This window comes from Mastigoproctus giganteus, chromosome 3 (genome assembly GCF_048544385.1).
Source record: "Mastigoproctus giganteus isolate SK-2022 chromosome 3, ASM4854438v1, whole genome shotgun sequence".
In the NCBI taxonomy this organism is placed as follows: Eukaryota; Metazoa; Arthropoda; class Arachnida; order Uropygi; family Thelyphonidae; genus Mastigoproctus; species Mastigoproctus giganteus.
The window spans coordinates 48,371,367-48,399,309 of record NC_143577.1 but is presented as its reverse complement, the minus strand read 5'-3'; the positions used below and the strand labels follow the sequence as shown (position 1 = coordinate 48,399,309).

Here is a 27,943-nt window from a genome sequence, read left to right as displayed (position 1 = left end):
GATTATTTTTTAATTGGAAAAGTTTATCTGTTCATGTGCAAAATATGCTGCATGCCTGCCTGAGTATAATTTTTCCATAGTTTAGATTTCAGCTTTAATTTCTTTCAAATTTGAACAAAAAAAAGCATAACTCAGCATTTTTGTTGAATTTATTTTCGTGGGGGATAAAGGGCTTCATCCTAATGGATTTTTAATTATCACTAACAACCTAACTGCAAAATCAAAAACTATTTTAAATCAATAATGGTGGAGAGGGAGATTCCAGAACATTGCTCTTTATAGAATTCATCCTAATGGATGAAGTCTACAAAGAGCCCTTTATCCCTCTGAAATCCATTCAGGACAGGTTGAATTTAAATAATGAAGAAATCAACAGATACTAATTTTTTTCACAAACAAAATAAAAAGAAAACAGCTTAGTTTGAAGGATGAATTATTTGGCAAAATAATTCATCCCCATTTGATTGGTGAGCAATGTCTAAAAAAGTTGTTGTCACCTATGGTTTTACTGGCAACAAGGGTTGCTGTGGCAAAATTGTGTTTGTTGATTTATATACAGAACATGGTCAATCAGTATTGATTAACAAGTTATATAATGTAGGGCAGTGTATAACATTTCAGGTGCGTTTGATTCTTATTTCTTAAATTAAATGAATTTTTCCCTTTTCTATGATTCCAGAGTGAAAAGTAGAACAACTAATTATGTTGTTAATAATTAATTACTAATTGATTAACTAAAAATATATAAAAGTAATTGTCTCTTCTTCACTGCGCATTCATCACAACATAATATTCACCTACAATTTTACCCATAATATTAAATTATGGGTAATTTAACTGCCTCACAAATTGCCAAATAATTTGATTGTGTGGCTGTTATTTTAAATGTAATTATCACTAACAACCTAATTGCAAAATCAAAAACAATTTTTAATCAATAATGGTGGAGAGGGAGTTTCCAGAACAGCCTTGGCCTCCCTGACCTTATTTGTGGTACTATTGCAGATCAACTTGTACCTATTGTAGGCTTCAGTACTTTTCATCACTCTGTAACTGACCCATGCTATCTTTTTCTGCTCTATTTGACCAGCCAGCTCTGCAGTCATCCATTTGGGATCCTCCTCCTCCTCCTCCTCCTGCAATATTTTCTTAAAGGTATGTATGCATTCATGGCTTCTGTGATTTTTGCTTTAAAAGTATTCCATAATTCAAATGTATTTGCCATCCCTTCGCAATCTACCCAGTTCACAGACACAATATAGCACCTTAAACTGTCAAAGCCCTGCACCCTCTTCTGAAGTTAAAACCCGTGCCTTTACCTTTAACTACTACAACATCTTTCTTCATCTTCCAGCTGGCAATTGTATGATCACTATCTGACAATGGTTCTTGTACTTTAAGCCCTGTGATGAAGAAAGATTAAAGTTCCCATAATAAGACATTCATACTTGCTTGTCCATTCCATTTGCATGTAAAGGCTCTTGTCATATTCTTCACAATCTTCTGCTCAGTAGATTACTCCCACTCTCATTGTTCCTTTGCTTCACCAAACTCACATCACACAGATTCTATTCTGGCAGAAGTAACTTCAGACTCAGCAAAAACTGTTTTTGTGCTCAGGCTGCCTTTGATAAGAAGCACGACCCCCCTCCACCCCTTCTATCATCCCTAAATACATTATACATACGCAGCGTAACTCGTCATCACCAATTTACAGGTGGCACCACGTTTCTGTTAGCCTAATTACATCAGCATTAGTAGTCCTAACCAGGAGGTCAAATTCAGCCATTTTATTGGCAACACTCCTGACATTACTGTAGACACAGTTGACTCTAAGTAGTCTTCTACAGTTTACTACCATGACACACCCCTTGAAGTTATTTAGGTTTGTATCCCAAGCTATATCTTCCGTCTCATTTGAAATATTGCTACCCTAAGAACATATCCACATACAGTAAAATCTCGTTAATACTAACTCGTTTTATACAACAAAGTACTCGTTTATACAAAGCACATACTATTCCCCCGCAAAAGGACAGGCTTTTCTATCTAAATATATTCATTTATTACAAAATTCGGTTAATATGTATTACAAAGTTCTTTTCCACCCCGTGAGAAATAAATATTGTCATTTTGTACGTTTAATACAAATCTTGACAGAGCTGTCCGATTATTGCCCCTATTATTGCCTCTGGCCACCCGGCTCCCTATTTCCCGAAGGATGGCACTGACTTGTTAGAAATTAGTTTTGTGTAAACAAAAGCAGTTTATGGTAGCTACGTCAAGTGCACTCTGAAAAACATCTTTCTGAAGGATGGGATTAACAAAGGAATAAAAAGTTTTTCTAAGTTGTTTACATGCACTCCTTCGCTCTCCATGGAAATAAGGTCAGTTGCAATTGTTACCCCAGTTCAAAGAGCCTTTTGCTATCGTATACAGCAATCTATTTTTTGTGCCATTTTTGTCCGAGCTGACGTATTTTTTGCAACTTGTGTCTTTAAATTACTTTAAAATTTGTTTATATTAAATCTTATCTAGCAGTGTTATGGTGACAAAATGTAAACTGATGGAATTAAACCTGGAAATTAAACTAAAAATTATACAAGAGGCTGATAGGATGGATTGCAGCAAAACGGACATTGCAAAGGAATACAACATCCCTTTACCTACTTTATTAACAATACTGAAAAACCGAAAAAGACTTGAAGAAGTGCGTGACACTGGAGCAGCGATGAAAAACAGGAAATGAATTTGTGGTGCAAAACACGAGGAGCTTGAAACAAAACTTTTCGAGTGGTACCAACAAATACGTGCATCTAATTTGCCAGGTCTGATTTTGCAAGAAAAGACAAATTACTAGCTCAGCAACAAGGAATTAGCGAATGCAGCAGTGGCTGGCTCCAAAGATTTAAAGACAGGAATAACTTGGTTTTGCAAAATGTTTGTGGTGAGGCTGGATTAGTTGACAAAGAAAAGGCTGCAGACTGGTTGCATTCTGTATGGTTCATTCTTGAAAAATATGAGGCAAAGGATATTTTTAATCTTGACGAGACAGGTTTATTTTATAATTTGCTGTTCAAGGAGAGTTTTGTCATGGTGGAAAATTTAGTACAAAAAACTCCCTGTTCTGTTATGCTACAATTCAGATGGCAGTACACAACTACACCTACTTGTGATTGCTAAGTTTTTCAAGCCAAGATGTTTTAAAGCAGTTAATCAACTTCCCTGTAATTATGAGGCCAATAGAAGTGCTTGGCTTACACTCAAAATTTTTCAGTGTTGGTTATCAAAATTGGACAGAAGAACAGCTTCAGGAAAAAGGAACATTTTGATGATTCTAGATCGTTGTACAGCACATTCTGCCGAGATACTTAAGTTGACAAATATATGGCTGTTGTTTTTAGAAGAAGAACTCTTTATTATATACAGAAGGCACATTGCTGTATACAACTCCCTTCACGGCTACAAGCCAGGGGTTTACATAAAAGAAATCACACAACATAATAAACACACAAAAAAAATAAAAATAAAAATAAATAAAAAACATTATGACTCCTGAAAGGTTTGAACACTGGGATGATGGATTCAAGGCAGTGATGAATAGGTCTCCGGGAGCAGGTTCTAATGTCCTCTGACGTGGTCCTGGGAAGGAAGCTGACCGAGTACTTTCTGCCTATATTCCTTGTAGACTGCAAATTTGTAGAGGTCGCCGTCCAAGGATGCCTTGCAGCATTTGCACAAGTAGGAACCGATCAGATAGCTTTAACCGGTTTGGAATGGTCTGTAGGATTGGATTAGCCCTAAGGCTTGGGACCGGGATCCTCCATCCGCAGTTAGCCCAGAAATCTGGTACTGAAATAATGCCGACCATCATTCTGATGGCAAAGACGAGTCTTCTCTCGTGAATGATGGCAGGAAGACATCTGATGTTGAGAGCTGCTGCCATCTGGGTGATCCTTGGTGTAGGGGGAAAGCTGAAATTTCCATATGGCCCACTGCAGTAGCCAGAATTCACCTGCAAAAATCTGTCTAAGATGGGTCGTAGCAGTTGAAGTCCAGACTTCGGCGCCATAGAGTATGACCATATAAACAAGTCTTAATATATTTGCACCCAACAGCCTGGTCATGCACATGCATAAGCTGTTGTTTAATCATCCACCAGAGTCGACAGAACTTTATTTGCAATTGGTCTATGTGCGGTAGAAAGGAGAACTTTGGATCAAAAATAACGCCCAGATTTTGTCGGACGGCAGAAATCGCGGATCCTCTTAAAATGGGCTGAACTATTGTTGGGCTCTGTTTGAGAGAGAAAGTCAACTGTTTTAACTTCTCAGGATTGATTTGAAGTCCGAAACTGGAGAGGAAGGCCTCAAGGTTCTGGATTTTCTGAAGGATTATCGTATTCAGCGTACTGATGTATTTAGCAGTGTCTCCAGGGCTGATGGGGATAAACAGTTTTATGTCATCGGCAAAGGTGATGATATCAGTTCGGCTTGTCATGAATGGCATGAGAACAGCTGAGAACAAGATTCTGGACAGTACCCTGCCTTGTGGGACTCCAGCTGTAATAGTCCTGGTATAGTGCAGATTGCCATTGCGAACAATAATGGTCCTGTTCTCCAGCATTGTCTGAATAAACCAGAGCACGTCTCCACCAATGAGGTAATACTCACGTAGTAGCCTTGCCAACGCGTAAACGGATATGGAATCAAATGCTGCCTGGACGTCGATATACGTAACGGTGATTTCTGAAAGGTGCTCAAATGCCTCGAGGATCTTGGTAGTGGTGGTGATGACTAGATTTGCAGCGGTGGATCTTGAGCGGGTAAGCGGTGGATCTTTTACCCCCCAGTACCACAAGTTTAGTGCAACCACTCGATCAAGGCATTATTTATAACCTCAAGAGAGCATACAGAGCCTGCCTGATAAGGTACTTGATCCGCAACATAGGAACAATTTGCAGCCAAATTGGAATGTCTTGGATGCTATCCGTAATCTTATTATTGCTTGGGACAGTATTGCATCAAGTGTAATAATCAACTGCTTCAGAAAGAGTGGCTTTGGAGAGAATATCATTGAAAAACAGGGAACAAATTCCTCCATTCCTCAATGTTGCTATCACATTCGTCTGCTGGACAAATGTGATAGCAACATTGAGGAATGGAGGAATTTGAAGGAGCATATGGATTATGTTGGCGAATTTGAAGAGTTTGTGAAGGTGGATGATGAAGTTGCTACCACTGCAATGTCAACACCAGAAGAGCTGCTGAGCACCAAACGAAACAATGATATTTTTGCTACCAGTGACAGCGAAAAAGCACACACACTACCATCTAAAAAAGTTGCCCAAAATGTATTGAACATAATAGAGAATGTGTTGGCCTGCAGTAACATTGATAAAGAAACAACTATTGCATTTGATAATGTCTGTGCTGTAGTTAAAAATACATATAGGACAAAAACTGTGCAAACAACATTGGATTCGTTCTTTAAATTAGATTAATTTATTAAAAAGTTAATGGTTTGTATGTCTCCTTTTATATTGAGATTGTAATTATTTTTACTGTGATACTAAAATATTGTATAAATCAAAATTTATACTGTACAATATTTTCATTTCTGTTAATTGCTTTTTTTTAAATTTTATCTTACAAATAAAATCTTTAAAAAATGTTATTCCTATTAATGTATGGTTTGAAGAGGCTTTTGTTTTTATTTTATTAATTTAAATTAATTTAATTTTGTTATTATTATTATTAGTCTTAGATATACAACATGTACTAAAAAAAAAAAAGATACAATTTTGGGTACCTTGTTACTACAAATCTCGTTATTACAAATCGGAAAAATTTAGATCCCTTGAATTTTGTATTAACAAGATTCGACTGCAATATGTTGTGGCAACAAACAAGAACTGATGAGGTGTGTGCAAGCATTACTTTGACCCTTAAACTAATTGTGTATTGTATCTGAAGCACTGGATATTATATTTGCTGCCATGCACTGTTTGTAGGAATGAAGGGGCAATATGGCAGATGTACAGAACAAAATGTATAAATCGCAAATTATTACTGTCAGCTTATTCTAATTAATGCAGAAACATCAAATACATGTTATATTTCAATTTCTATTAACATTCAAGAAGAAATAAGTAAACTGTATTATGAAAATCTTGACAACATTACTACCTGCATTGAGGTAATTTATGCTATTTATTTAATTTATTAAATCATAGAGCCTGTATTCTGCATTTCATATGCAATGTTTACAAATTGTGGGTGAATTGTTGTGATGAATGTGCAGTGAAGTGACAATTACTTTTATACCAGGTGTCCGAAAAGTCATTATCTATTAGGCTAAATAAGGAGAATTTAAAAAAAAAAAATGTTTTAATGGAAACATTATACGTATATTTGGGTCTGAAAGAAAAAATAATAATTAATAAATTATGAAAAGTTGTAGAACAATGTAAATACCTATAATTTGTAGAAAAATAGGTGTATAATCATGTCATTTTGACATTTTTATGAAATTCATCTTATTTAGCCAAACAAATAGTGACTTTTGGGGCACCCTATATATTATTAGTTAATCAATTATAATTAATTTGTAACAACATAATCAGTTGTTCTACTTTTCACTCTGTAATCAGGGAATACCTCCCTGGTCAAAAGTGTTTCAACTGTCACAAGTATGGACACACTGCCAGGAACTGCAGCCAGAAAACTCCTGTCTGTGGCCACTGTGCAATCACTGGCCATGACTTTAAAAACTGTCAAAACAAGAATCAGCAGCCAAAGTGTGCTACTTGCAAGCCAACCAGGCTGTCTGACCATTTACACAGTATAAGGGATGTGGACACTGAGTGAAAGAGTGAATTAGGAATTACGGTAAAAGGGAATAAATGTCAGTTTTGGTGAAAGTAAGACAGATCCAGCACGAGGGAAAGAGAGTGAATGAGTGTTATGGTGAATGGGAATGAGTGGAAGAGCAAATGTAATTGGCTGAAAGAATACAAAGTTAATAATAACTTACACTACTTTATATATACTAACAAACACGAACACTATCACTGCATTCTCCCCTGGCCTGCAAAAAACTTGCAGCTAGGCCTGCACCACAACTGAAGAATAATAGTAAGTTGAGGTGCCCAGAAAGTGCAGTGCAGAAAGCAAGAGTCAAACAAATGAAATGAAAGCAAGAAGAATGAATGAGAGTTTAAGCATGTGAGAAAAAGAACACAAACCATAAATGTTACAGTTAAGTTCACACTAACCCTAGTTTTAATATTTTATATTCTTTTGTATTTAGCTTAATTATTAAGCATTAGTATTTAAATTACATTACACACCATTGCATCCCCCTGATGTGGGAGAAAGAGATGAATGAGTGAGTGGGGGGAAAAATGTATATACATACATATATAAAACATAGAAATAAATGATAAAGGACATAGTATGTAGTATATAAAACAGGTGAAAAAGGTAAAGAAAGGAGAAGAAAAAGGTAAAAAAAGGAAAAGAAAAAGAAAAAGAAAATATATATATATGTATATATACATACATATATATATATATATATATATATATATATATAACCTAACAAAAAAAAAAAAAAATATATATATATATATATATATTCTAAACTATAAAAATAGAACGCAAGTAGAGTGAAAATGCAGATTATGAATGAAGTAAATGTGTCTCTCCCACCCCCTTCGCCTGGTGGGTTCCCCACTGCCAGCTAACATATCTCACCCCCGGAGGGGGATGAGCAGTTTGACCTTCCTACCAGATTCAACAAAACATGGACTTAACAACCATCACTGATGAAGACATACTGCAGCTTTGCTGCCAACATGCTATTTGGCAATCTGAACTCTAATCCAGTTCCCTTTAAAACCCCATTCCCAGGCGGGGGGAGGAGATGGGTCTCTGTCTCGTCTCCTCCCCTCCCCTCCCTGCCTCCCCCTGGTGGGGCTTGCCCCACTGACCTCTTTGGGGATGCCTACTCTATTGTCTCCATCTTTCTACCCGTTCCCCCAGTCTACCCCCACTCTAACGAAGCTTACCAAGTACACCCCCTAACAGGGGCTCATATCTGGTGAGTATGGGCTTGGCACACCCAGGGTCCTGAGCTGGATATCATCATTCTTCTCTTTCTTGGTGATTTCCTTCTGCTTTTCTCTCTTTCTCTGGGTAACTCGTTTTTTTTTTTTTTTTTTGGCTGGTGCAACAAACTTCCTTGCACCATATGGCTAATAATAATAATAATAATAATAATAATGCCACCAAATTGAAATCAGTGTCAAAAAATTCAACTACTTTCTCGTAAACCTCTTTCGGACTTTCCAAATTCTAATCCAGTTTGTGTGTGTGTTCACCCCCCCTTTAAATATATATAGGTCTTGCCATTGAAATCCTTGGAAATTAGGTGGTGGAGTCTGCCAGAGTAGTTAAATAATCTACTGGGTGCCTGACCTGCCTCCTTGTGGCAAAGTGTGGGCAACGGTGGGTTCCAACGGATAAATGGTCAGAGAAACAACAGAACATAACACTACACAACAAGCCACTCCCAACACACTTTTTAAATCTCTGGCCTCCACAGAGTTCTGTGTCACTTACAAAGAATACAATGCAGAGATGGGGGAAACCCCCAGTGCCATCAGACAACTAACACACTTGACAGTATCAAGGATATGAAGTACCCCTGGTATCAATTAATGATCAAATTAATCTAATCTAGAACCAATTATAGGTCAGATTGAGAATATGAACTATGAAAAGTGATGAGGGCTCTAAACTTCTTCCAACTGAATGTTCAAAGAGCATGCATAGTTGTTGATCAGATAAAACTCAAGTTAGACAAAAATAATAGACATTTTGGTACTCTAAGAACCCTATGCTCATATGGGTAGAGTTCAAGGATACCCAAGAGGCTATAAGATCACAGAATGCACATCAGGTGTTTCTTCTACTGCAATAGTTGTAAAAAACACTGATCTCACTGTCACAAAGGTGTGTAACCTCTGCTCCCCAGTAGCAGTGTGTGCACATATCATTAGTGCTGTGGAACAGTTTTATATTATTTCACTGTATTCCAGACCAGGTGAAGATATAAATCACGCTATTGAATGTCTACAAGTAGTTACAGATTTGCTACCTAATGCTAACATTATTGTGTGCTGCTGATGTCAACTGCCAGTCAGCCTTATGGCATAGCTATACAGAAGACAGAACAGGCACACACAATGGCCAAATCTTATCAGATCATAGCTACCTCACCATTTCAAGTACTAAACCAACCAACCAAATAACTTGCCAACTTATGGTAGTACTATGTTACTCTTGCCACCAATTCAATAGCTTATAAAATTACAGACTGGACTACATCAGATCATAGAGCCATCACCTTCAAACTGAACAGGCAACTACAAACAACCCAATAAGTCTTGTTGGATGTCAAAAGGTATAATCTTAAAAAAGCAAACTGGCAGATTTTCACAGGACATACAGCAGCTGAGCTGCAAAAACAGGAAGATGAGTGGTCTAGATCAGGCAACAACTGTAGCCTGGACAAGCAAGCACTGAATATGACAAATATTTTAATAAAAACATCAAACCTGTCAATTCCACGGGAAAAGCCAAGGAAGCAGATTGATCAAATCAGACTTGAACTGACTATACTAAAGAGAAGGGTACACCAGGCGAGGAGATATTTTCAAAGAGCCAGAAGATCTTGGCCACAAAGTGAGGTGGATGCATTGAGAGCTTCTTATAGAACCTCTCAGGAATCAATACACAGCCCTCATCAGAGACAAAAAAAGAAAAAAAATAACTTTGACAATTATACAATCATTGGACATTGATCTGTACTGGTTTGCTGGCAACAAGCAGTACAGGAGAAGGAGCTTAACAAAAGCATGTGATCTGCTTCCCCACCCCAGAATTTGAACTGTAAAATCTATCAGTGAACTATGAAAAAACTCAACCTGCGTCACTCTATTCTGTAAACCACAAATTCCTGTAATCTAGATGTATGCAGAAGTGGTTCACAAGGTATCTGTTTCTGGATTGTACTTTATTGATTCAATTTTGATATTTTGTTATTACCATTGTTATTATTAATAATCATCACCATTATTATTATTATTTTGTTATTATCTTCTTACTCTTCTTATTATATTACTATCCATGTGAAACCCCTGCCAGCATGCAGTGATGGGTACACTGTATTGTATTTTTACATACAATAAAGGTTAATTAATTTATTTATTAACTAATGGAAACAATGACTTTTGGGGAGTTGTCAACAGAAAGATTAAATTAATTAATTTATTAACTTCTGGAAACAATTATCTTTGGGGAGTTGTCTATAGAATAGTGGCCAACAAGTTGCCAATGTAATTGACACAATTGTCAAGTCAGATGTCTTCCCCAACGTTGTGTTGGGCTGAATCTGTTAGCAACATCGGATAGTATTATCATGACTGAGGCTGGGGAGTATTCTCCTACCCAGTTAGACATAATAAAAGAGAATACTGATTATGACAATGTCAATATTGAACCTCTGTTTACTATAGAAGACTTAGAAATAGCACTATTAAAACCAAAAACAATAAATGCCCAGATTTTGAGCTCTTAGAGGTTGAAATTATCAAAAAACTAGCAGAAATTGCGCCAGATAAATTAATAGCACTATATAATAACTGTATGAATCCCAAAAATATGGAAAAAAAACTGTGTTAAGATCAATTATAAAAAAACTCTGAGAAACTCCCTACTGATCCTAAATCATACAGACCAACATCCAACTTCCTGTATTAGGCAAAACCATTAAAGAATAACATACAGCAGATTATCACAATTCAGTAAGTCCTTGACTTACATGGATTCGTAGATACGCGGTTGCACTACCTCTACTTACCACGGCATCCATTAAGCACCACTTTAAATATAATAGATTGCATCAGTGTCTGCAATGTGATTTGATAGTGGCACTGGCACTTTGTTTTCACCTTAACCACTTAAGTGTAAGTTGTATGTTGTGAGCTTATACTTGTAAAAAAAATAAATATAAACCATAAATATGTCTGCAAAAAGAAAAAATAGTGAGAATAGTAATCACAGTGATAAGAAGAGGCACATTATAACTATGGAGACAAGTCAAAATCATTAAACAGCATGAAAACTGCAAGAAATTTATGAACATTGCATGTATTCACAAAATGAATGAATCGACTGTTAGAACCATTATAAAAAATATCTGATTATGCAGCACATAAGTTCTGTGCCAATGCAATCTATGATTAAATCCAAAACAGGCTTATTATTAGAAGAAATGGAAAAATTGTTGATGATTTGGATAGAAGACATGAAACAACAACAAATGCCAATAAGTCTTATGTCATACAAGAAAAAGCCTTGAGTCTTTTTGAAAAACTAAAGTGTAAACGTAGTGAGAATGTTGCTAGTGAAACATTCATTGCAAGCCATGGATGGTTTCAAAGATTTAAGGGCCATGCTAAACTACACACATCAGAGTTACAGGTGAGGCTGCTAGTGCAGATATAGTAGCAGCTATGGAGTTCCCCAAGACTTTGGCAGAAATCATCAAAAATGAGGATTACTTACCACAACAGGTCTTCAATGTAAACGAGACTGGTTTATATTGGAAAAAAATGCCAGATCGTTCTTGCATATCGCAAGAAGAAAAAACAGTCACGATTTAAGGTATCAAAGGACAGATTAACCCTTCTTTTTGGTGGAAATGCTGATGGAGGTTGCAAAATAAAACCACTGTCAGTTTACCATAGTAAAAATTCAAGGGCCTTCAAAAATATTTCAAAGGCATCACTACCTGTTGTGTGGAAGTCCAATTGAAAAGCATGGGTGACACAAGAAATTAAAAAATATTGCCAAGAAAACAACCTACCATTTAAGATATTACTGCTGGTTGATAATGCACCTGGTATGTGTAACTATCACGAAAACATAAAAGTTATATTTTTACCTGCAAATAACTTCCCTCATTCAACCCATGGATCAGGGTCTAATACAGACATTCAAAAAGTATTATTTACGAGTAACATTTAGAGAAGCAGGACGGGCCACTGAAGGACAAATGCCAGATCATTAAAGCAGTTCTGGAAAGAATTCAACATTTACAAAGCTGTTAAAGCTAGAGTGAAATTACAGTATCAACCATGAATGCCACCTGGAAGAAACTTGCTCCCCCCCAGTTTGTTCAAAATGCTTCGGGAGTGAAGAAAATGAAGATGTAATTAGAGAGCTTGTGGAAATGACCAGAATATTGGAATTAAATTTAGAGGAAAATGACTTTATTGAACTGTTGCAAAGTCATAGAAAGGAATTAAGCAATGAAGATTTAATGGAGCTTGATGACCATAAAAATGAAAATAAGATTTCGGAGAACATAAAAGAAGTTGAACCATCAAAATGATTTGATACTAAGGAAATGGCAAAATGCTTTAAAATGATCGACAAAGGACTAGCTGGCTTAAAAGCTCAGGATCCAGACACTGAACGGTTTGAAAAAGTGAGAGTGGTGCATAATGCAATTTCATGCTACAAACTGATTTACAATGAGAAAAAAACAGAGCTACAGTGCAGACATTGGGTAAATATTTCAAGACATCATCTTTTTTTTTTTTTTTTTTGGTAGTTGTTGGCACATAGGCTTCTGTGGCCATAATGCACCTCCCAAGGTTTTTTGCAGTACTTTGATCCAAGCCCGCGGCGGGAATCAAACCCGCGACCTTTGGGTTGCCAGGCGGCACTTTACCCGACATCATCAAAATTCAATGTCCTATTAATAACAATGAAGATACCAATAAAAGGGCCAAAAAGGAAGGAATAAAGTGGAAATTATACAAAATAAGGAAAAAGACATCACACAATAAAGAGAGACAAAGGTAGAGGAAGAGAAAAAATATGTGATGTAATCAATGAGATAGAAGGCCCAATCAGACAAATTAAGGAACTTAAATTGTACTTGGAAGACTTTCTACATAAACAAACTAACAGGATAATATCTGCAATAAGGCTGCAGATTGTAACTGTTGGATTGTATTGGAGCAAAGAGTAATAGAATTAAACATTGAAAATAAAAGTGGACATGGTGATCAAGAAAAAAAATAATTACAAGGAAATGAATTCTCTAACCTATGCCCAAGTAACAAGGGCCAACAAGGCTGAAACAAACAGATTAATAAGGCAAAAGAAACGCCCAAGAACAAAGAGACAAATATAGTAATCCTAAAGACCAAGACTGATTAAAACTACAAATCAACTGAGGCAGTGAGAGACACTGTAATGACAAAATTAAAACTACACTGACAGACATCACAGTCAACAATAATAGAAAAATAAGGCAGTGGTTCTACTGGAAGTAGCTAACAAAGACTTAAAGAAGACAGAAACAAAAGGGGAAAAACCAAAACCCCAATATCCTGATTTTTGATATAACAGAGTCTACCCATAAAAGAGAGTTGATGACAGACATATATTTCAAAAACTTCAAGGAAATAATGAATATAGAAGAATTTGTAGAGCAATTTCAACTAAAAAGAGGCACAAAGAGCAGAAAAAATGGCCAATAAATATTATAGCAGAAATTTCTCCCAAAATATGGAAACACCTAAAAGGACAACAGAGAATCTATGCTGGCTGGACCAGTCACACATTCAGGGAGCATCTCCCTGTATAGGAATACTTCAACTGTCACAAGTATGGACACATTGCCAGGGACTGCAGCCAGAAAACTCCTGTCTGTGGCCACTGTGCAATCACTGGCCATGACTTTAAAAACTGTCAAAACAAGGATCAGCAGCCAAAGTGAGCAACCTGTAAGGTAGCATGACTGTCTGACCATTTACATGGTATCAGAGATGTGAAATGCTCCTGCTATCAAAAAAGGATAAAATTAATACAATCTAGGACCAGCTATGGGCCAGACTGAAAATATCATTGTGACTAGGGCTCTAAACTTCATTCAATTGAATGCTCAAAGAGCAAGTCGAGGGTTTAGTGTCAAACGATGTTAACTACAAAATTGCATTTTCTTTTTGTAAAACTTTAGTTTTACTTTATACAAATAACAATGCATATCATGTCATAGAACTGTATCTCTGTATTACTTTACAAGTTAGCTTAGGCTGTAAGTACTCTTCTCCTTCTCCCTTATATTGCAATAGTTGTAAGAAACACTGACCTTACTGTCACAATGCCACCTCTGCTCCCCAGTGGCAGTGTGTGCACACATCACCATTTCCAATAAGCCAAGAAAATGTTAAATGACTTGTTTTTGGTTAATTACAAAAACATCAACTACAAAATGATGTTGTAATTAATGTTGTTTCACACCAAACCCTCGAAGTATTGTTATAGATCAGATTAAACTCAAATTAGAAGAAAATGACATAGATATCTTGGTACTCCAAGAACCCTACACACATATGGGTAGAGTTCTAGGATACCCAAGAGACTATAAAACAACAAAACACACCACAAGTGTTCTATTATTTCTTCTACTGCAATAGTTGTAAGAAACACTGACCTTACTGTCACAAAGGAGGGTCACCTCAGCTCCACAGTGGCAGTGTGCACACATCTCCAGTGCTGTTGGACAGTTTACATTATTTCATTGTATTGTATACCTAGTGAAGATATAAATCCTAGCACTGAATACCTACAAGCAGTTACAGCTCTACTGTCAAATGCTAATATAATAGTCTGTGCCGATCAACCTTATGGCATAGCAGTGAAGGGACCCACAATGGTGAGTCCCTTCACCATTTGAGAGTCCCACGAAGGGACCCTCAAATTCTCAAAAAACACAGAGCGTACACTAATAATGGTCAAATTCTTACAGATTATATTGCTACCTCTACATTTCAGGTTAAATCAACAGCAAAACCTGCCCACTTTTAGCAGTACCATGTGAGAGAGAGTGACATTGATGTCACTCTTGCCCCAATTTTGTCAATCAATTCAACCCTGGAGAGATTGTGCAAGGCTCAAGGGGTAGAATTTTTCCCAGCCTGGTCTGTGCTTGTTAATAGGAGAGACTGCTTCTACAGGGATAGGATACACTTAAATAGAAAGGGTGTGGTGCAAGAATATTTGTTGATGCTATCGAAGCAGTGTTAGGTGGGTCGGAAAACTGCTACTTGGGGGGGGATACACGGACTGTACAGGGAAATACAGTAGGCCAGTAGCTGCTGGCAGAGGTGAAAGTGATTCCTGCACTGCTTCTATTGGAATGAGCAGCAGCCTGGAAAACAAGATGCAGGGGATTTTAGAGACTGCTGAGAGTGATTGCGGTACAAGGAAACACATGGGTTGTATTAGGGTAGCTAAGAATAGGAACAGGTGCATGTATACTTGCGTGTACACCAATGCTAGTAGTTTGGTAAATAAAGTTGTGTAATTTGAGGTGTTGGTCAAAACATCAAAGGCAGATATTGTTGGGATATCAGAGATGTGGTGTCACACAGATATAAGGAATGCAGAACTGGAATTTGGGGGGTGGGAAAATGTGTACAGGAAGGATAGATGGGATAGGAAGGGAGGAGGGGTTATGCTATTAGTTAAGAAACACATAAAATCCAAGGAAGTGCAGCCAGTCGACATCGCTAGACAGTGCAGTGTCGAGTCAGTTTGGTGTCACATAAGCACGGGGAAGTCAAAATTGAGAGTAGGAGTGTGTTATAGTTACCTAATGACTCTGATGAGTATAATAAAAAACTGTACAGGGAAATAGAGTAGGCCAGTAATCAGAGAGTCTTATAATTGGGGATTTTAATTTCCCGGATATTGACTGGAATTTGTGGGTTGGTTTAGGCCTAAATGGATGTCAGATGAACTAATGAGACATGTGTCAGAGAAGAAAAATGCATGGGATACATATAATTAACGTGTAACATGGAAGCCTACGATAGATATAAGCTGGTCTGCAACCAAGTCACTTAGGCAGGCAAAGGCAGATTATGAGAAATCTTTGGCAAAGGATGCAAAGAAAAACAACAAAGAGTTCTTTACCTATGTAAACTCTAGAAGGAAAGGGATGAATCAGATTGGTCCACTGGATATTGATGGTTCAACTGTTGATGATCCTGCTCAAGTGGCTAACAAACTTAATGAGTATTTTGCACGAATATAATAAATACCTACACACATGAGGAGTTATTCAGGAAGGGGAATGCCAGAGGTGAACTAGATGATTTTGTAATAACTGAGGAAAGTGGATTGTTATTTGGTTTTTAGGAGCATTAGCAACTAAGGCCATATTGCTCCGGGATATGCGGTGGTCATCCCCTGACCTTTCCGCATCCTCCGTATTTGGTGGTGACGGGCTCGAACCCCGGTCTAATCAAGAAGCGTGTACTACGCACTGCTGCGCCTTCCCACCTGGCTACGGAGACGCCGAGGAAAGTGGAGGAGAAATTGTTGAAGATAAAAATAAGAAAGTCACCTGGGGTGGATGGAATCTATCCAGTTATATTAAAGGAGGCAGCAAAGGACTGGAGATGTGCAAATGCTACCCCAAAGGATGATCAAAGGGCGACACAAGTAATTATAGACCTGCTAGTTTATCTTCTGTTCCAGGGAAATTAATGGAGGCACTGGTTAAAGAAGCACTGCAGGATCATCTAGAAAAGATTTCAGTTATAACTTGGACACAGCTAGTTATTAGTTATTTTGGGTTTTTAGGAGCATTAGCAACTAAGGCCATATTGCTCCGGGATATGCAGTGGTCATTCCCTGACCTTTCCGCATCCTCCGTATTTGGTGGTGACGGGCTCGAACCTCGGTCTAATCAAGAAGCGTGTGCTACGCACTGCTGCTCCTTCCCACCTGGCTACGGGGGCGCCACTTGGACACAGCAAGGGTTTGTTAAGGGGAAGTCTTGTCTGACCAATTTGATTATGATATAATGTGGATACTATGATGTGGTCACAAAGCAACTGGATGCAGGGAATAACTTTGATACCTCAAAATTTTAGGATCTTAGAAAGGCTTTTGATACTGTTGCACATGGAAGACAGTTTCACAAATTGGAGCAGTGTGGCACTGGAGGCAAATTGTTGCTATGGATAAAGGGATGGTTGAGTGGGAGAAGACAGAGAGTGGTAATCAATGGACACTGCTCTTCGTGGACTAATATTATTAGTGGAGTCCCTCAGGGTTCAGTGTTGGGTCCATTGTTGTTTTCTGTATTTATATATGATATTAATGATTGTATATCAGGCTTAATGTCCAAGTTTGCAGACGATACGAAGGTTGGCAGGGTGTTAATGACACTAATTATAGTACGCTGCTGCAACAGGATCTAGAAAAGTTGGGTAGATGGGTTGAGAGGTGGCAAATGAAGTTTAACATTGACAAATGTAAAGTACTACATATGGGAAGCAATAATCCCAGAGTAATGTATCAACTCCGTGGTACTGCACTGACAGTGGTAGAGAATGAAAAGGACCTGGGAGTAATTGTTTAGGCAGATATGAAGTTTTCTGAGTAGTGCAGACAGTAAGCAAGAGTAGCTCATGGTGTCTTGTCAATGATATACAGGAATTTTTCTAGCAGAGATAAGGATGTGATTATCCCCTTGTGTAAGCCGATGGTCAGGCCACACCTTGAGTACTGTATACAGGTCTGGAGGCCTCATTTTAAGAAGGATGTAGAGCTGTTGGAACGAGTACAGAGAAGGGCAAGAAGATTAGTGAATGGAACAAAGGGTTGCTTTTACGAAGAAAGGCTTAAGTTTTGCAGATTACAGTGTTTGGAGACTAAGCACCTGTGAGGCTTGTTATTGTTAGTTTGTTAGTTATTTGGTTTTTAGGAGCATTAGCAACTAAGGTCATATTACTCCGGGGATATGCGGTGATCATTCCCTGACCTTTCCGCATTCTAACCATTTGGTGGTCACGGGCTCGAATCCCGGTCTAATCAAGAAGCGTGTGCTATGCACTGCTGCCCCTGCCTACGGAGGCGCCCCTTTGAGGGAATCTGATTGAGGTGTATAAAGCCTTGAATGGTTTGAGTATACTCAATGCCAATGGGATTCTTCCTCTTGCTCAGAATAATCACCTGAGAGGGCATAAATTCAAATTGAGGAAAGACAGATGTAGGATAGATGTGCAGAAATTTGCCTTTAGCCAGTGGGTAGTTAATTGGTGGAACAGACTTACATCTTTTGTTGTGGAAGTTGATAGCCTAAATAAATTTAAGGCTGAGCTGGACAGGTATTTGGAATGAATGTTGGAGTGAAATTGGAGCATTTTTTTTTTTTTTTTTTGGCTGATTCTGCACAAACTTGCTTTCTTGCATCATATGCCTCTACTAATGCTAATGCTAATGACAACAGCATACAAAATTTCAAAATGGTTTGTCCAGCTGGCCTGGTCTACATCAAGTCGCAGAGCAATAACTTTTAAGTTAAATACAAGAAGATACAATCATAATGAAAGCAAAATGGAACATCTTCAATGAACTCACAGCAGCTGAGCTGCAGAAACAGGAAAATGAGCAGTCTAGATCAAATAACAATTATAGCCTGGGCGATCATGCCAAGACTATGACAGAAATGATTACCAAAACAAGAAACTTATCTATCCCGAAGGAAAAAACCCAGGAAGAAGGCAGTCCTCCTGGTGGTGCCCTGACCTGACTGTGGTCAGGAGAAGGATACACCAGACAAAGAGACATTTCTGAAGAGCCAGAATATCTTGGCCCCCAAGATGAAGTTTATTGTGTCCTAAGAGTCCTATAGGACTCTCAGGACTCAATATACTTCCCTCATAAAAGAAAAGAAAAAAGAATCCTGGCGACACTTGGTGGGGACTTCTGGAAATGGCGACCCATGGAGAGTTGTGTACAGAATTGTTGTTGTTGTTGTTGTTATTTGGTTTTTAGGAGCATTAGCAACTAAGGCCATATTGCTCCGGGATATGCGGTGGTCATTCCCTGACCTTTCCGCACTCTCCATATTTGGTGGTGACGGGCTTGAACCCCGGTCTAATCAAGAAGCATGTGCTACGCACTGCTGCTCCTTCCCACCTGGCTATGGAGGTGCCTATGTGTACAGAATAGTGACCAACAAGCTGCCAAGAGGAGATGTACTTAAAACCAAACTAAAATCAGATGGAACCCCAACCCTGTGTTGGGCAGGGTCTGTTAATAATGTATTAAATTATATTATCCAGACTGAGGCTTCTAATTATTCCCCTACGCAGAGTGACAATCAATGAGAATACACACTTTAAAAATGCCATCATTGAGCCTCTATTTACAACAGAATTACAAGCAACTTAATTAAACCCAAAAACAATAAATGCACTGGATTTGACCTTCTAGAAGTGGAAATAATTAAAAAATTTGCTAAAACTGCATTCAATAAACTAAGAAATCTGTAAAATCACTGCCTGACAGAGGAAAAAGTTCCTCAAAATTTGGAAAAGGCTGCTGAGGCTCATATTAAAGAACCCTGAGAAATCTCACACGGACCCCAAATCATATAGACTTATAGCTTTACTCCCAGTAATGGAGAAAGTATATGAAAGATTAATTTACAACTGAATCTCAATCTACTACACTGAAGCAGGATACCATTCAAACAATCAGTATGGATTTAAACAGGGCAACTCTATGGAGGAGGCCATGCACCACCTACTCACAGCAGTAAAAAACACAGAGGAAAAATATATGTTGGCAATTTCAATAGATTTTGCTGGAGCATTTGACTCACTCTGATGGCACAGTGTCCTCAGGAGGTTCTGCCAGACATGTCCCACAAAACCCCTATCAGGTAATAAACAGTTACCTCAAAGACAGGAGTATCTCGGTTCGTATAAGGTTCCAGGAGTTGACACACCCTGTGAATAAAGGTTGCCTGCAGGGCTCAATCCTCGGCCCTTTCTTCTGGCCAATTGTTCTAGATGAATTGTGCCTAGCATTTGCAGACAATTTGATTCTCCTTGTAAAAGGAAATACAAGAGTGGTTGTAGAACAGAGATCAAATGTCACCCTCATGCAACTGCAGGAGTGGACACAAATGCACATGTTCAGGAAATCACCGGAAAAAACTAAATCTATACTTTTGAAAGGAAACCTAAGGAGACTCCCTCAAATTAAAATTAATGGAAAAACCATAAAAATGGTATCAGAACTAAAATACCTAGGGGTTGTTTTTGACTCAAAATTAACTTTTTATCCCCATTTGGCATATTTGGCAAAAAAGTGAGAAACTATGCAGGATCAGTCGGATTGACTTGGGGGCATAGTCAAAAACAGGAATAAACTTGAAACAATACAAAGGACAATACTTCTCATTATAACCAGAGCATGTTGCACTGAACTCAATTCACCATAATACCATAATGTAAAAACCCACAGAATTCCAATTACCAGTATTATCGAAATGCAATAAGATAATTAGACGCACTAACAGAAAAGACCAATAAACCAGAAAGTGCATATTGTTTTTTGGTAGTGACCTCCAGAAATGTGTTTTAGAAAAATATCACAAAGGCGTTCAAAATTGATTTTTATAACGTAACATATGATAACGATGAAAGTGTAGTGCAATTTCCATTATAAAAATGACCTTTTAGAGCGATAAGTAGTTTAGTTATAAGCGAAAATTTCAACTTCTGAGGTCTTGGAACGAAGTACCAAAAAACCAATGTGTTTTTGGGTTCACATTACAATATTTTCAAGTTTGCACTAGCCGGCAAAAACTTACATAAAGTTGAATTTCAGTAAGTTGAGTATCATGTAAGTCGGGGAGTGGCTGTATATATTCTTGAACACTACTTTTAAGCCTATGTTCTATTTTTATTAAATTTTCAGTTGTGATAATGCTGTGGTTATGTGGAGTTAATGCTATTGTAGGATTAAACAGTTAAACATTATACGCACATTGATATATTAGGTCAAAGTCCCGAATGAATTTTGTTTTGCGAGTGGTAGTGAAAATTTTTATTATTTTGGGTGGGAGGCATTACTGGTAATTAAGGCTAGCCATCGTTGTTCTAGCAGTTGTTGATTCGCCTATAGTTCTGTTAACAATTATCATGAAATAAAGTTAACAAATACATAAATGTAAAGTTTGAAAAGATTAGAGGTTTAAAGTTAGAGAAGAAAGGAAATAAAGGGAATTATTAAAGATTTAGTGAAGAAAAATTAGGAAAATAGCTAGGACGAATTAAGAAGTTTACATTCCATCACATGGCAGTCTCTCTGCTACTTCCTCAGGGGCTTTGAGCAAACCGATAGTCACACTTAAAGAATGTCTCATGCATACCCATTTCTGTAGTCTCAATAACTGTTACTGCTTCATTAACATTTGTAACCTCGCACTTTCAAAAATTTTTTTTTTTCTGGTTATGTTCTTTTCTAGTGCTGATATGTAAACATCTTTATTCTTCTACAATGTCAATACACTTGAAGAAGACAAAGAAAACTTTTTACACACATCAACATTTTTTGCACCACGTTCTAACTCACAAATAATTTCGACTTTTTCGTGAATTGAGACTTTCTTTTGTTAGTAGACATGTTTCCAAAGGAAGGGTTCGTTTCTAACTGATTTTACTTTAATCAGTGATCTGCATATAAAGTTCTTAGGAGTCCCAAAATAAATTTATGATTCAGCGAATACAAAACAGTCTGTAAATAGGGTAATGCGACAAGCAGAACACCAATGCACTATTGTATAGCCCCCCATCCCCAGAAGGATAAGGTTAGTTGTTATTTTTTTTTTATTTTTATTTTTTTATTAGCATTAGCAACTAAGGCCATATTGCTCCGGAGATATGCATGGTCATACCCTGACCTTTCTGCATCCTCCGTATTTGGTGGTCATGGACTCGAACCCCGGTCTAATCAAGAAGTGTGTGCTATGCAATGCTGCTCCTGACCACCTGGCTACGGAGGCGCCAAACAAGGTTATAAACTGGCCACTAATCTGATGCAGGTGGTCATAAAGCTAAGTCGCCCTTTTCATCTTCATCTATTCCAAGGGTTGGGTTTTTTTCAACTACCCGAGCAATTAAGAATGTTTGCATAGTTACCAAAATTTGTTCGGTATATCCATGTAGTACACTCATCATAACAGTGATGATTGTATGGGAATACACTTAAATTAAAATCATTATGGCTTGTTGCTCATTACAGCCGTGATCTTTTATTTCCGTGCTCGTTATAACAAAGTTTCGACCATATATAGAATACAGTCGGTCCTTGTATAACACGTGTTTGCATTACACGAATTCGATCGTACACGATTTATAAATAGGGGAACGTTATCTTATATAACACGAACCGAATTCGCTTATACACGATTCGCCTTTGTGTTTACAAGAAATGGCAGTCGAATGCGGAATCACACCAACTGAACGCAACACGATAGGAATGAAGAAGATTCTGAAAATGTATTTATGTGTTTTATATCAGTGAAGGGGAAACACATTTCACCATAATAACGTAAAAACCAAAAATTCCAGCTATCGATATAATCGCAAATGCAATTAGATGGAGTTTACTACCAGTTTATAACAGATTTCCACTAGCAGAAACGCAACTAGAAATTGTTTTTATTGTTTTATGGTAGTAACCCCCAGAAATGTGCTTTAGTAAAATGTGAGGTGTTAATAGTGTATCTCGGCCTTTACGGTGTTGTTTATTCAGTTGCTACACGCGCGCAGATTTGTTTCTGTGTATCAAGCGTGCCACTTCGTTTGTAATTGTGCTTTATTCCCTAAAAATTAGTAAAATGCTTAAAAGGTGTGAAAAGGAAGCGTCCTGGCTAAGACACTGCAGATTCAGAGAGGAAAAAAAAGAAGCAATATCGATAAACAGAGGCGGACTGGGTCAAAAATTCTTACCCGGGAAAATTTGTAGTGGCCTCATACTACGGTTTATGGCCAAAATCACACCGGCCTCTGGCCCACCGTGGTTTCCCCTGTAAGGCTTATGGCCAGTCCGCTTCTGTCGATAGAGAAAAAATATGAAATTGTGAAACGCTTTGAGCGAAATGAAAGACCATGTGATATTGCACGTGCTACAGACCTAAATGAGGCAACGCGGAGAATTACAAAGAATGCAGAGAAAATAAAAACAACTTTCATAGCGGGAACAACTCAAAGTGTAATTAAAATCCATTAGATTAAGACACAAAGAAATTGGAAGAGATGGAACGGCTGTCATCTCTTTGGATAGAAAATCAAACAAAAAGCAAGTTTGCTTACGATAGAAGCAAAAGCATTAGCAATATTTTATTACGACTTACGTATTATAATTTATACTTACGTATTATAAAATACATAAGTATTTTATTACGACTATTTTATTTAATATAATAAATTTTTTACGAATAAAATACGTATTTTATCCGTAAAAAATACTTTTTTAGTATTAAAAAATACTAAAAATACTTTATTATAATATAATATTATTTTTATTACTTATTTTAATCGTTATAAAATACGTAAGTATTTTATAACGATTAAAATTACCCGATTATTTATTGTGTTTGGTAATGTTTTGGTTCCAAATGTGTGTTCAATCTTGAGTGGTCGGCACCTAACCCTACTTTTCCCATAGGGCCTGTTATTTATATTGCACGATTTTGCATTGCACGAAGGTTTCTAGGAACGCAACTATCGTGCTATACGAGGACAGACTGTGTATATATATATATATACAGCAATACCTGCATAGCACTGATAATTGGTACCGAAACTGTTCCGTGTTATGTGAAACCATGCTGATTGAGGTATAATTATAATAGGTTTTAAATGAATGCATACTAGAGAAACAGTCTATAAACAAATTATAATAAATCTATAAACAATTTGATAGCCAATTAAAAAGATTTGAAATAAAAAATACTGCAAAAACTGAAAAGGTAACATCATGAGAGATGAGAAAAAAGCTTTAGTGTTTATTTGAGTATTTCAAAAATGAAGTTTTATGAAGTTATCTCTTCTTTTTCTTGGCATACAAGTCTTTGTAGCATTGAATTCCATCTTATAAAATTTGCCATATCTTGATGCTACATCCAACATTTGGATTTCCATTCATAATTGTCTCGCAAGCCATGTCAAGCCCCGAAAAACTTTCTTCAATTCTTCTGTTGAAAATTCTTTTGGTGCCACTTCATAATTGTTTCCTCTTCTACATATGCAATTTTCTGGTCAATTTCAAGGAGAGTTGCATCATCTAAGTTATTTGCATGTGAGTCAGTGAAGTCATGTACATTGGCAGTGTCCAAAGTTTTGAATCCCAAGTCCTTTCCGATCTTCACAATGTCTTCGGCAATTGCCTGAACCTGCGATTCAAAACCAATGAAATCATTTGCCAAATGGGGCAAAACATGCTGCCAAACATAATGCATGTTGTTAGCAATGATTTCTAACCAAGATGCAGATATATTTTCGATCGTATTTAAAGGGGTAAAAAATAAATTGTGAAATGAAAAGTTTGAAAAGCTATCACATCATCTCTTCAGAATGGAATTAAGAATACTGAACACTGTTGCCACTGACTGCCTGAGGGGACCACTGGCATATGTGCAGAATATATGAGACAATAGAGTTGGCACTGCAGCATATATGTACTTGTACCTAGGCTACGACAACGTAGCATACATGTAGAGTACGTATCTAGGCTATTGAATGAGTTTTAATATGTACAGTAAATTTTCAACTTAAAATTTAATTGAAAACTGTGTTGTTTGAAGCTGTGCTAAGTGAGGTATTGCTGTATATTAAAATATTACATTTCCATCAGTTTGCACTTTGTCTCTCGTTTTATTACTTCTAATGTAAATATATATATATATATAAAGAAGTTTTCGAAGCAACGAAGTATGGCATGTTATCATATCATAAAAGATCAGAAAATGTGACACATGTAATAACAACAAACCAATATGGTGACAAATGGTGATTACCCACGAGATACGTGTGCATGTGTGTGGTGTGCGTTTGTATGGGGAGGATGGAATGAATTGCCAGACTTTGGAGAAGCAGGACAATGTATATTAGCCACATTATGAGTTTGCAATTGCATATCATGTTGAAAAACAGTCACCTCCAACAATGTGCAAAATAGCTACTTCCATCATGTTGGTGGCAAAGAATATGGGCATCACAATCATATCTCAGAGCATGAGAGGACCATTCACCATGCCAATTTCTCATGCTCCACTGTCACTGAGCATTTTTGACATAACATATTACTTGTTATTTATCCCAATATCAAAATTTTGGATTGCGCAAATAACTCTCATCATTCCTCTTGGTTAGAGGCACATCACATAGGTCTAGCATATCCTAATATTAATCAAAATATAAGGGATCTGCATAATCCTTATTATGGAGGCAGTTATTCTGCAATCCATAATAAGGATTATGCAGATTCCACATAAGTGATAGCAAACTTATAATGTGGCTAATATATGCCATCCTGCTTCTCCAGAGCCTGCTGGCTAATATTTTCTTTCTCCTGCACCCCTTTTTTCTATTTTTCTCAATTCACGATTTGTACTAGTTTATCATTTATTGCATGTGTTGCATTTTCCAATCTTCTGTAGTACAATGATGGGGTGCTATGCTACTTTTCTTTAAAGATGATAAAGCTTCAAAAACTTCTTTACATGTATATTTTGTTTTTATTACTTTTTAGTGCTTTCATTTCTTTTATTCCTTATCTGTATATTCTTATCACTTTTACTTTTGTCCATACATTTTAGCTTTAATTGTATATTCTTATCACTTTTACTTTTGTCCATACATTTTAGCTTTAATTCTATAAAATCTTTTTTTTTATACTGTATTTTATTTTTTCAGTATATTTTAATAAAGTATTATATCTTATCAGTGGTTGCAAGATTTATTTTATTTTAGTATGAAACTATTAGTGTTTAGGATAACTATCATCTGCCTTTGTGCAAATAAAAAGAGAAAAAGAAGCATGAAAGTTTATATCAATTAGGTCATCCATCAATTTGTTTTGATTTTCAAGACAATGTATCTGTATTCATCTCTCACTGATATTTTATAATTATGATTGACAAGGAAGGTGGGCTTTACTAATTTATTTTGTTATAGTGCCTTCCTTCAACTGCAATTAGAAAAAATGCCATGTTTTGGTTTACCTTTCTACACTTTATTGGCAAAGCAATTTAGAGGAGTTGCCATTATTTACATCTATTTTCTTTGAAAATAAATTTTTAATGATATAAGTTTTTAAGAAACTTTATAAATTATTTTATTAATCTTTATTGCTTTCTAAAGTGAGAGAAGGCATGATCCCTGCAATATAAAAAAACATTAGCATTAATTATTTTATTATTATTTTTTTAATGGCTAAGTGCACAATTACAGCAAACTATTCTCAGGTATTTATTACTGTTAATAAAAATAAGAAGGAACTGGAGGTTTTTTTTTTTTTTTTTTTAATTCCAGTTTTAAAGTAGTTTTTAGTTATTTTTTTTATTTACTATTTGTCTGTGAAAAGAAAGAGACAGATCAAGAATATAATACTGTGAAAAAGGTGGATTCTCTGTCATAAACCATGAGAGCTGGCAGCTATTATGACTTAAAAAACCATCACTGAATGGCAAGATCCAACCGCAATTCTGAGGAGAGTTTACTATTTAGAAATAAAATACAAACCATAGAAAGAAAGAAAAAACATTAGTTTGCAAAGTGTTTATAAAACTTTATATGCAAATATGATTTTATCTTTTTATTTATGGGACCAACTACATATAAGTAAACAAATTCTTTAATAGAGCAAGAGAATATGCATACACTGGATAACTGTTTTCTACATCTGCAGCAACAGTAGCCAGTTTTGCTTAATTTCATAAATCAGTAGACTTAAGTTACTGTTTACATTTAAGAGCAAGTTACTTCATGAAATGAATAATACAAAACAATTGTTTTCTTCATAAAATAATTTATTTACTTTTAATGAGTTAACTTATATTAGAAGAATAGAAAGTTTTGTGAAAAGTAATACAAATTCCAAAGAGAAGGAAAATTAAGTTAATAATCACACTCACAAGATCCAAACTACTGTATTAAGTTTGACACCTGTATTACCAAAAAGAAGGGAACTACAATTAGACATATAAAAATAATTAATACACTGCAATCACATTCTTCAATTTTGAATTGTGCAAAATTAATTAGTCACTCTCTAAAATTAATTATAAATTAATTTTAGAGAGTGGCTATGATATTCAAGGAATAAAAGATATTTTTAATTTCAAAAGAATAGTTACAAAAAATATCAGCCATTATCACAGTCAAGAAAATTATGTTACATACCACTAGAAAGTGGAGATATGGCAGCAGATCTTAGTAGGGTTTACTTGCTTCCTTAGAACGTTTCAACTGTACTTTGAGGCGCTTCATACCAATCTGAAAACCATTCATTGCTTGAATGGCTGCCTGTGCACTAGCTGGGTTATCATAACTTACAAAGCCTGAAAAATAAGTAGTGTAACCATCACCAAATGACATTAGTTAAAATAGTTTTGGAAGGTTAAAAGCTAAAAGTCTTATGATAACACATATTTTGATGCTGTTAGTGCATTATTAAAAATTATTTAATGCTTTGATAGTTTGATATGCTAGGCTGCTGAAAAATCTCATTATTGTTGCCAAAAGTTTTCCAAGATTTTAATAACTCTATATGCCAAACTGAGATGTATAGGGCACTGATCACGATAATGATAATAACTCATTAATAGCCAAAGTAAATAAAACCAGACGTTTTAGATTATTTTTATATACTAAAGCTGAATAGCTGGGCTGCATACTTTATATATATACATATATATATATTTTTTGTCTTGTAGGGAAGTGCATATGGGATGTCTGCATGTTCCTAGAACAACTGCTATTTGT

General features: G+C 36.4%; 1 protein-coding gene across 4 annotated transcripts in view; it reads right to left on the bottom strand.

The window, feature by feature from the left end:
* LOC150087936 (CUGBP Elav-like family member 1) overlaps window positions 1-27,943 on the bottom strand; it is a 549,389-nt gene that overhangs the window by 1,900 nt on the left and 519,546 nt on the right. For all 4 annotated transcript variants that reach the window (XM_090369279.1, XM_090369282.1, XM_090369281.1 and 1 more), the window contains one exon: window positions 27,362-27,519. In XM_090369279.1, the coding sequence (XP_090225405.1) occupies window positions 27,392-27,519 (128 nt within the window). In that variant the 3' untranslated portion in view covers window positions 27,362-27,391. The remainder of the gene's footprint in view (window positions 1-27,361; window positions 27,520-27,943) is intronic.